The sequence below is a fragment of the Rhinoraja longicauda genome, chromosome 31 (assembly GCF_053455715.1).
Source record: "Rhinoraja longicauda isolate Sanriku21f chromosome 31, sRhiLon1.1, whole genome shotgun sequence".
NCBI lineage: Eukaryota > Metazoa > Chordata > Chondrichthyes > Rajiformes > Arhynchobatidae > Rhinoraja > Rhinoraja longicauda.
The window spans coordinates 1,771,860-1,783,236 of NC_135983.1; the positions used below are offsets into that span (position 1 = coordinate 1,771,860).

General features: G+C 48.2%; 1 protein-coding gene across 1 annotated transcript in view; it reads left to right on the top strand.

The window, feature by feature from the left end:
- Positions 1 to 8,394, top strand: part of phf19 (PHD finger protein 19) — a 65,766-nt gene extending 57,372 nt beyond the window's left edge. The window contains exons 14-15 of the mRNA XM_078426162.1: positions 2,183 to 2,284; positions 3,704 to 8,394. Of these exons, the coding sequence (XP_078282288.1) occupies positions 2,183 to 2,284; positions 3,704 to 4,034 (433 nt within the window). The 3' untranslated portion in view covers positions 4,035 to 8,394. The remainder of the gene's footprint in view (positions 1 to 2,182; positions 2,285 to 3,703) is intronic.
- The last annotated feature ends 2,983 nt before the right edge of the window (positions 8,395 to 11,377 follow it).

Sequence of the window (11,377 nt, forward strand, 5' to 3'; positions counted from 1 at the left end):
AGAATGGCAGGCAGTGGCGAGTGGAGTGCCGCAAGGCTTGGTGTTGGGGCCGCAACTATTTGCCATTTATATTCATGATTTGGATGAAGGAATTAGAAGTAACACTAGCAAGTTTGCAGATGACACAAAGCTGGGTGGCAGTGTGAACTGCGAATAGGATGCTAGGAGGTTGCAGGGTGACCTGGACAGGTTGATTGAGTGGGCAGATGCATGGCAGATGCAGTTTAATGTGGGTAAGTGGGAGGTTATCCACTTTGGTGGTAAGAATAGGAAGGCAGATTATTATCTGAATGGTGTCAAGTTAGGAAAAGGGGACGTACAACGAGATCTGTGTGACCTAGTGCATCAGTCACTGAAAGGAAGCATGCAGGTACAGCAGGCAGTGAAGAAAGCCAATGGAATGTTGGCTTTCATAACGAGGAGTTGAGTATAGGAGCAAAGAGGTCCTTCTGCAGTTGTACAGGGCCCTAGTGAGACCGCACCTGGAGTACTGTGTGCAGTTTTGGTCTCCAAATTTGAGGAAGGATATTCTTGCTATTGAGGGCATGCAGCGTAGGTTTACTAGGTTAATTCCCGGAATGGCGGGACTGTCATATGTTGAAAGACTGGAGCGACTAGACTTGTATACACTGGAATTTAGAAGGATGAGAGGGGATCTTATCGAAACATGCAAGATTATTAAGGGGTTGGACACGTTAGAGGCAGGAAACATGTTCCCAATGTTGGGGGAGTCCAGAACCAGGGGCCACAGTTTAAGAATAAGGGGTAGGCCATTTAGAACGGAGATGAGGAAAAACATTTTCAGTCAGAGAGTTGTAAATCTGTGGAATTCACTGCCTCAGAAGGCAGTGGAGGCTAGTTCTCGGAATGCATTCAAGAGAGAGCTAGATAGAGCTCTTAAGGATAGCGGAGTCAGGGGTATGGGGAGAAGGCAGGAACTGATTGAGAATGATCAGCCATGATCACATTGAATGGTGGTGCTGGCTCGAAGGGCCGAATGGCCTACTCCTGCATCTATTATCTATTGTCTATTGTCTATTAGTTATCCTCCAATCCACAGGAACTGATCCTGAATCTATTGAACATTGGAAAATTATCACCAATGCATCCACTGTTTCTAGAGCCACCTCTCTGAGTACCCTGGGATGCAGACCATCAGGCCCTGGGGATTTATCAACCTTCAGTCCCATTAGTCTACGCAATACTATTTCTCGCCTAATGAAAATTTCTTTCAGTTCCCCTATCCTCCTAGATCCTCTGTCCTCCAGTACATCTGGGAGATTGTTTGTGTCTTCCTTAGTTAAGACAGATCCGAAGTACCTGTTCAACTCTTCTGCCATTTCCTTGTTACCCATAATAATTTCACCCGTGTCTGCCTTCAAGGGACTCACATTTGTCTTTGCTACTCTTTTTTCTCAACATATCTAAAGAAGCTTTTACTGTCCTTCTTTATATTCTTGGCCAGCTTCCCCTCGTACTTCGTCATTTCAGCCCGTATTGCCCGTTTTGTTACCTTCAGTTGTCCTTTGAAATTTTCCAAATCTTCTGGCTTCCTGATGCTCTTTGCTGTGTTATACATCTTTTCTTTTAGTTTTATTCTATCCCTAACTTCCCTTGTCAGCCACAGTTGCCTCCTACTCCCCTTACAATCTTTCTTCCGCTTTGGAATGAAATGATCCTGCGTCTTCCGGATTATGCCCAGAAATTCCTGCCATTGCTGTTTCACCATCATTCCTGCTAAGATCCCCTTCCAGTCGACCTTGGCCAGCTCCTCTCTCATGTCTTCATGGTCCCCTTTGTTCAACTGCAACACTGACGATTTAACCTTCTCCTTCTCAAATTGCAGATTAAAACTAATCATATTATGATCACTACCTCCAAGCTGTTCCTTTACCTCAAGTTCTCTTATCAAATCTGGTTCATTGGACAACACTAAATCCAGAATTGCCTTTTCTCTGGTAGGCTCCATTACAAGCTGCTCTAAGAATCTATCTCGGAGGCACTCTACAAACTCTCTTTCTTGGGGTCCAGAACCAACATGATTTTCCCAGTCTACCTGCATATTGAAATCCCCATCACCACAGTGGCATTACCTTTGTTACATGCCAGTTTTAACTCCTGCTGCAACTTATACCCTACATCCGGGCTACTTTCTAAAGCTAAAGACTACTTTCCGTCCCAGTTTCAGCGATCACTCGGAGGAGAGCTTCAGTGTGGACCTGGATTCGACAGATGCCGCAAGCACATCTGGATCTGCCTCAACAAGTTCCCCTGGAGACTCCCGGTGAGAGCTAAAGCGTTTCTGCTAACTTAGAGTCATAGAGTGATACAGCGTGGAAACAGGCTCTTCAACCCAACTTGCCCACACCGAACAACATGTCCCATCTTCACTAGTCCCACCTGCTTGCGTTTGCCCCATTCCCCTCTAAACCTGTCCTTTCCATGTACCTGTCTAACTGTTTCTTAAACGTTGCAATAGTATGTGTCAATTATCTCCCTGGCAGCTCGTTCCATACATCCACCACCCTCTATGTGAAAACGTTACCCCTCAGACATATTACATCTTTCCCCCCTCACCCTAAACCTCTGGTTCTTGATTCCCCCACTCTGGGCAAGAGACTGTGCATTTACCCGATCTATTCCTCTCATGATTTTATACACCTCCATAAGATCACCCCTCATCCTCCTGTGCTCCAACGTATAGAGCCCGAGCCTGCTCAACCTCTCCCTGTAGCTCAGACGTTCGAGTCCTGGCAACATCCTCGTAAATCTTCTCTGTACCCTTTCTAGCTTCACAAGATCTTTCCTATAACGTATTTGCCCAAAACTGAACACAATACTCTGAATGCGGCCTCACCAAAGTCTTATACAACTGCAACATGACCTCCCAACTTCTGTGACTGATGAAGGCCAATGTGCCAAAAGCTTTTTTGACCACACTATCTCCACCTTCAAGGAACCATGCACCTGCACTCCTAGACCCCCCTGCTCTACAACACTCCCCATTGCCCTACCATTCACTGTGTAGTTCTGCCCATGTTAGTGATCCCAAAATGCAACACCTCACATTTCTCTGTGTTAAATTCCATCAGCTGTTGCTCAGCCCACCTCCCCAACTGATCAAGATCCTGCTGCATTTTTTGACAACAATCTTCACTATCTACAATCCCACCCACTTTTGTGTCATCTGCAAATTGACCAACCATGTCTTGTACATTCTCATCCAACTCATCGATATAGGTGACAAACAGTAATGGGCCCAGCACCGAACCCTGAGGCACACCACTGTAGTCACTGTCGTCTGAGAAGCAACCTTCCACCATCACCCTCTGCTTCCTTCCATGAAGCCAATTTATCATCCATATTTGTCCATGTCCCATTGCCAATGTTTGTTGTTTTTGTCTCAGGTTGTTGAAACCCACAGAAAGCAGGTTCTCACTGCAGATAGACACAAAATGCTGGAGGAATAGGTCGAAACTCTTCTTACCGAAACGTCACCTATTCGTTTTCCCTAGAGATGCTACCTGTCCTGCTGAGTTACTCCAGCATTTTATGTCTATCTTCGGTGTAGTCCAGCATCTGCAGTCCCTTCCTACACTGGTTCCACTGTGTTGGGCAATTATCGAGGAGCCTGGGAACTCTCTGTGTGTTCCTGCACTGCGTTACTTTGACTCCGCTGATGGTCTGTGTTCCTGCCCCACAGAAGGATGGCAGGGAGCCAAAAGAGAAAGGCGCCGATGGAATACTTGTTGAACGCCAAAGACAGTCGTAAGGAAGCCGTCTACACACGCACAGCCAACGGAGTGGGCCGGGCGGAGCAAGTGATGGATAATAACTACCACAGTGTGCCCACCTTTGACAGCATGAGTGATGATGAGACCTCCATCTCCAACCTCAAGTCGTCCATCAGCAGCTACTTTGGCGCGGCAGGCAGGCTGGCCTGCGGAGAGAGGCTCCACGTCCTGGCCCGCAGGATGACGCTGGACGGTAGCGTCCAGTACCTCGTTCAGTGGGAAGGCTCCACTCCGTACTGAGCCACAGCTGGGACCCCCACTCGGCAGCTGCAGGGCCTGAAACCATCGCCCGTGCCTGGTGTAAGGTGTAAGGACAGCCACCCACTGCGCAGCCTCGTGGATACCAATCAGAAAGAGACTTTTAATTGAAGACTTGAGATCTTAGGCACTCGCTGTGCTAACTTGTTTAAGACAGCGTGGGTACAGCATAGGCTTTCTGCTGCTAGTAGTCGCTAGTGTTAGTTAATACTCGACCGAGGAGCATTTACAGTGCAATCCTGAGATGTATTTATCCTGAATGAATACTGGACTGGCTTTACCCAGTCACGAGGGCAGTGGAGGGGGAACTGATGTGGAGAGTAGGCAGTGTCTGTCTCCACTGACCCCACCATTCACCAGCCTCTGCTCACACCTCCTGGTCCTGTCTGATTGAAGCCAGTCACTGGCTCCAGTTGATTTGCAACCCCTATACAAAGATGGTCTGGTGCTTTAGGGAAGGAAGACCAAGGTTTTATTGGTTTTATTGACCAAGTGGACACGTGAAAGTTGTGGATGTAAATGGAATGTGATTTTTGTTGTAGTTGCAGATTTGAGCAGTGCAGCCCAGAGAGCGGTGATTGGAAATGGATGTTGTATAGGGAGAATGTTTCTCTGTAGAGTGGGAACAGGCCTCACAAAGTTGATCTTGGAGCCGCTACTGTATCTGCTGCACGTTTAACACTGCTTTTATTTAATCTATTTCCACCCACAGCTCTGCTTTAGATGTACAATCACACCAGATGTCATGTGGCCACTTGTGACTGATCAAAGTGCACCTAACTTTGGAGAGACCGGTCTCAGCTGCTTGAATCTACTACTTGCCGGCTTTATGGAAAGATTTAGACTGTGGCTAAAGTCACTGGCCTTGTTCGTTGATGTGTGTCGGGAAGGTGAGAGTTGTGGTTTCCCGGTTGCTGCTCCTGAACGCCTCTCCCCAGGGGCTCCAGCGTGACCCGTGCCGTGCGTGAAGCCAGGCTACGCACACAATGCTCTGACACAATGTGAATGGACATGTTTTCACAGTGCTGCTCTCCCTGTGTGGATCTGACCAGGCCGATTTCACACCTTGCAATTTATACCCTTTGAGAACCGGCTGGGCCCACCTGCGCTGATGGCCGCTGTAACACCGCTGTGCCCGTCTCTTTCCGCGGCACCGGCCCCATGTGCTGGTCACACGGTTGTTGCCAGGCCTGTCCTCTCACCTGTCTGTTTGCTGCTTGAATGATTTTATGCTGCTCCCATTCATTCTGGGGAGCTCTGGCAGATTTGCACTATCCTGCCTTTCACCTGGTGATTTGCACCTTTGCCTCTTGGTAACCCAGGGGAAGAGAAGAGCATGGGATGCTGGAAAGAATCCTTCAACTGAAAAGAGAGCACCCCAATCTAAATGAAGTATGACGTGTAGAAACAAGGAACTACAGATGCTGGTTAATACACAATGGACACCAGGCGCTGGAGTAACTCAGCAGACCGGGCAGCATCTCTGCTGCTCGTGGATGGCTGACGTTTCATGGGCAGGACACTTGAAGGCCTGGACAGAGTGGATGTGGAGAGGATGCTTCCACTAGTGGGAGAGTCTAGGACCAGAGGTCACAGCCTCAGAATTACAGGACGTTTCATTAGGAAGGAGATGAGGAGGAATTTATTTAGTCAGAGGTGGTGAATCTGTGTAATTCTTTGCCACCGAAGGCTGTGGAGGTCAAGTCAGTGAATATTTTCAAGGCAGAGATAGGTAAATTCTTGATTAGTACAGGTGTCAGAGGTTATGGGGAGAAGGCAGGAGATTGGGGTTTGGAGAGAGAGATGGATCAGCCGTGATAGAATGGCAGAGTAGATTTGATGGGCCGAATGGTCTAATTCTGCTCCTATCACTTATGAAGAAGGGTCCCGACCCGAAACATCACCCATCCAGAGATGCCGCCTGACCCGCTGAGCTACTGCAGCACTTTGTGTCTTTTTAAATATAGCATGAATCTGGCCAGAGTCTTCACCAATCCTACCCTTGGGGAGTGAGCAGGAGAGTCAACCTCAGGAGAAAACGGACGGATGACGTTTTGGGTCAAGACCCTTGTCAGACTTCTCCAGAGATGCAGCCTAACCTGCTGAATTACTCCAGCACTCTGTGTCTATCTTCGGTACAAACCAGCACCTGCAGTTCCTTGCTACACTGAAGAGTCACATGAGTGACTGAGTGTTGCCGGGCACTTGTCCTGTGGGCGGCATGACGGGTCACTGTGCCAGTGTTGGTACCAGGGCAGAGGCTGGCAGTCCTGGAACAGCCATCTCCTCTGGCCACTGCTGTCGTGTTGCTCGCCGAGCTGACTTCAAGCACCAACTGTGATTCCACTGGGTGTGTGAGACTGAGGTGGAGCAGAGGTTCAGTCTGGAGAGTCCAGAGCCAGGCTCACGAGTTACGCACTAAAGGACCTGAAACGTCACTGGTTCACTTTTGCAGCAAAGCTGCAGAAATGCCGTTTGTTCTCAAAGGGTTAAGCTTTAATATATTTGTATGTGCCTACCTGGTGTCACCAATGAGATGCGAAGGGACATCGGCTGCTTTAGTACTTATTGATAATCAAAATGTATGATTTATATTGACACAGTTAAATGTTTTTAATGCAAAAGTGAAGGTAGTTCTACAAATTCTTCGAGATGCCACTCAGCCCTTTCAATGATAACAGCAGATAGCTGTCAATGTACCAAATTGTTTGTTATTGTTCCGGAGGGATGTGTCATTCTCTGATGTGTCCCTTGTGCAAGGACCTTGTTTCCAAAAATACTGGAGACTTTAGCTGATCAGATCATAGAGAGTTATAGAGTGATACAGTGTTTAAAACAGGCCCTTCAGCCCAACTTGCCCTCACAGACCAACATGCTCCATCTACACTAGCCCCACCTGCCTGCGTTTGGCCCATATCCCTCCAAACCTGTCCTATCCATGCATCTGTCTAATTGTTTTATAAACATTACAATAGTCCCAGCCTCAACTACCTCCTCCGGCAGCTCGTTCCATTCACCCACCACCCTTTGTACGGAAACGTTCCCCCCTCAGATTCCTACCCCCTCACCTTAAACCTATGTCCTCTGTTTCTTGATTCCCCTATTCTGGTCTACCCGATCTGTTCCTCTCATGATTGTATACATATTTTATATCGTATCAGATCCAGCTGTTCTTGAAGATGCCCTATATTAAATATTTAATGGAGAAAGATCACCTTTCTTGGTGAACAAAAAAGTGGCTCAATATTGCAAGTGGCATTTTCACGTGTGGCGTACAGAGATGATTGTGAATGTTGGCCCTTCAAGCCCACTTGGCCAAAGATTGTTGTCTTTTATTACACCCCCCTCAACTCAGCTGCTCCTGAACTACTAACCAGTGCTTCTGTCATCTCCACAACACACCCTTTAAAGCCCCACCCATAAACCTAGTGCCAGATGTGTCCAGTTTCACCATCACCTGTAGCCCTCCCAGTAATTGATTTAAGCAATGCCTTGATTTTGTTTTGATTGATTGATTGATACACCACCGGGTCCACACCGACCATCGATCATCCATTCACACTAGTTCCATGTTATCCCACTTTCTCATCCACTCCTTACACATCAGGGGCAATTTACAGGGGCCAATTAACCTACAAACCTGCATGTTTAGGATGTGGGAGGAAAACCGGAGCATCTGGAGGAAACCCACGTGGCGACAAGAACATGCAAACTCCACACAGACAGCATCTGAGGTGTATAATCAAACCCGGGTCTCTGGTGCTGTGAGGTAGTGGCTCAACCCGCTGTGCCACCCTGTGTTTGTCATCTCTGAGCCCTGGTTAGCCTTCCTCTTCCTGCAATCTCCAACGCCCCTCTGGGGTACAGCCTTCCCTCCAACCCTTGCCTCTTGACCCTCTCTGTGTTAACTGGGCAGCACGGTGGCACAGTGGTAGAGTTGCATGGTGGCACAGCGGTAGAGTTGCTGCCTTATAGTGCTTACAGTGCCAGAGACACGGGATCGATCCTGGCTATGGGTGCTTGTCTGTACGGAGTTTGTATGTTCTCCTTGTGACCTACGTGGGTTTTATCCGAGAACTTTGGTTTCCTTCCACACTCCAAAGACGTACAGGTATGTAGGTTAATTAACTGGGTAAATGTAAAAATTGTCCCTAGTGTGTGTAGGATAGTGTTAATGTGCGGGGATCGCTGGACGGTGCGGACTGGGTGGGCCGAAGGGCCTGTTTCCGCGCTGTATCTCTAAACTAAACTAAACTAAACTGCTGTACCATTGGCAGTTGTGCCAAATCCTTAAAGTCCCTCCATAGCCTGCCTCATCCCTGGCTCCTCCTGCACATTGCTCCAGAAAGCCAAACCCTTCAGCCAAGCATTCAACCTTCACCGCCCCCCCCCCCCCCCCCCCATGAGGTTTGCTTCAGACCAACCCTGCAAGGTATTTTGGGGGTGCAGGAAGAAACTGCAGGCGCTGGTTTACACCAAAGATAGACACAAAATGCTGGAGTAACTCAGCGAGTCAGGCAGCATCTCCGGAGAAAAGGAATAGGTGACTTGGATGAAGGGATTAAAAGTACGTTAGCAAATTTGCAGATGATACAAAGCTGGGTGGTAGTGTGAATTGTGAGGAAGATGCTATGAGGTTGCAGGGTGACTTGGACAGGTTGTGTGAGTGGGCGGATGCATGGCAGATGCAGTTTAATGTGAATAAGTGTGTGATAAGAATAAGAAGGCAGATTATTATCTGAATGGTGTCAAGTTAGGAAAAGGGGACGTACAACGAGATCTGGGTGTCCTGGTGCATCAGCCACTGAAAGGAAGCATGCAGGTACAGCAGGCAGTGAAGAAAGCCAATGGAATGTTGGCCTTCATAACAAGAGGAGTTGAGTATAGGAGCAAAGAGGTCCTTCTGCAGTTGTACAGGGCCTTAGTGAGACCACACCTGGAGTACTATGTGCAGTTTTGGTCTCCAAATTTGAAGAAGGATATTATTGCTATTGAGGGCGTGCAGCGTAGGTTTACTAGGTTAATTCCCGGAATGGCGGGACTGTCATATGTTGAAAGACTGGAGTGACTAGGCTTGTATACACTGGAATTTAGAAGGATGAGAGGGGATCTTATCGAAACATATAAGATTATTAAGGGGTTGGACACGTTAGAGGCAGGAAACATGTTCCCAATGTTGGGGGAGTCCAGAACCAGGGGCTACAGTGTAAGAATGGGTAGGCCATTTAGAACGGAGATGAGGAAAAACTTTTTCAGTCAGAGAGTTGTAAATCTGTGGAATTCTCTGCCTCAGAAGGCAGTGGAGGCCAATTCTCTGAATGCACTCGAGAGAGCTAGATAAGAGTTCTTAAGTATAGTCAGGGGGTATGGGGAGAAGGCAGGAACGGGGTACTGATTGGGAATGATCAGCCATGATCACATTGAATGGTGGTGCTGGCTCGAAGGGCCGAATGGCCTCCTCCTGCACCTATTGTCTATTGTGACGTTTCGAGTCGAGACCATTCTTCAGTCTGACAGACAGGGGAGAGGGAAAATAGATGCATGAAAAGGTACATAGAACAAATGAATGAAAGATAAGCAAAATAACAGAACAAAGCTAGCGACGATGATCAAGGAAAGGTGGACCCACAGGTATCTTACCATGACAATGACTTTCCTTCGAACTGATGTCAGGGGGGGAGGGACATCCTGATATCAGTCTGAAGAAGGGTTTTGACCCGAAACGACACCCATTCCTTCTCTCCAAGATGCTGCCTGATCTGCTGAGTTACTCCAGCATTTTGTGATACCTTCGATTTGTACCAGCATCTGCAGTTATTTCCCTACATGACAATGACTTTAATCTTTAAACTAAAGGGTTACTGTTTCAGTTCTCTGCAGGGAGGGTTTTACTAAAGTGCCAGTTCCTGCAATGGAAACGAAGGGAGAGAAATTAGTCTTGGGCTTTTGTGCAATAAAACAGGAGACCATTTTGGGCAGCTCTGTCTAATTTGCTTCTGTTTAAGTTGGTTGCAGTGTGACGCTGTCAACTAATTCATCAGTGTAGTTAATCTGCTTGGATGGGGAGTTAAACCTGACTGGACCATGGCTGTGTAGGAAGGAACTGCTGATGCTGATTTAAACCGAAGATAGTCACCAAAAGCTGGAGTAACTCAGCGGGACAGGCAGCATCTCTGGAGAGAAGGAATGGGTGACGTTTCGGGCCCAGTCTGACCCTGCTCCTTGTCCAGTGTGCTGTCTGTGTGGAGTTTTAAGCTCCCCCTTTATTCCCCTAAACTCTGGTGAACACGGGCTATCTTCCTCAGACTTCGGAATATAGTGGGGCGGCACGGTGGCGCAGCAGGTGGAGCTGCTACCTCACAGCGCTAGAGAGGAGGTTTGATACTGACCTCGTGCTGCTGTTTCCTCCGGGCGCTCCGGTTTCCCTCCCACATCCCAAAGGCGTGCGGGTTTGCAGGTTCACTGGTCTGTAAATTGCCCCCTAGTGTGTAGGGAGTGGATGACAGAGTGGGATAACTTTGTAGGTGAATTGGCCTCGGGGTGACTCCGCCCATTGCTGGAGCATGGTGTACAGGTTGCCATGGTCACTGCTCAGGGCGGAGTTTACACACTGGTTTACTGTCACATGTACCGAGGTACAGTGTAAGGCTTCTTGTTGCGGGCTATTCGATCAGTGGAAAGACAAACATGCGTACGATCACACCACCCACAGTGTACAGATACACGATAAAGGGAATAACGTGAATAATGTTTAGTGCAAGATAACGCCAGTGAAGTCCGATCAGAGATCGTCCCATCTCCTGTGGGCCTCCTGTTAATCCACTCGGTCTGCCGCCCTCAACCGTTTAAAATCTTGTCTCCACGCAAGGCTCTTCAGTCACTTGCTTTCCTCCACCTCCCCTCGTCCCATCCATCCCACCAGCTCTCCATCCTGAAGTCTCCATGGGATCCAAGTCACAGATCCTCTGGCCATCCCCAGCAGGCTCTATGCCCATCTCTGGGGCTGAATGGTCCCATTCCGAGCCCAGTGCTCACACACTGAGCCAGGCCACCAGTACAGGGAAGCTTCCAACAGGGACCAGTGCCTGAGTCACACTACAGGCGAGAACTAATTCCATTCTCAAAGTGTTTACTCGACACTGAAGGTTGTATGATGTTTACCATTGGACTTTCACAGGAGGGGGGTAAAAGTTCACGTTCATAGGTCCAGGAGCAGAATTAAGCCATTCGGCCCATCAAGTCTACTCCGCCATTTGATCATGGCTGATCTATCTTTCCCTCTCAACATCATCCTCCTGCCTTCTCCCCATAAGCCCTGACACCTT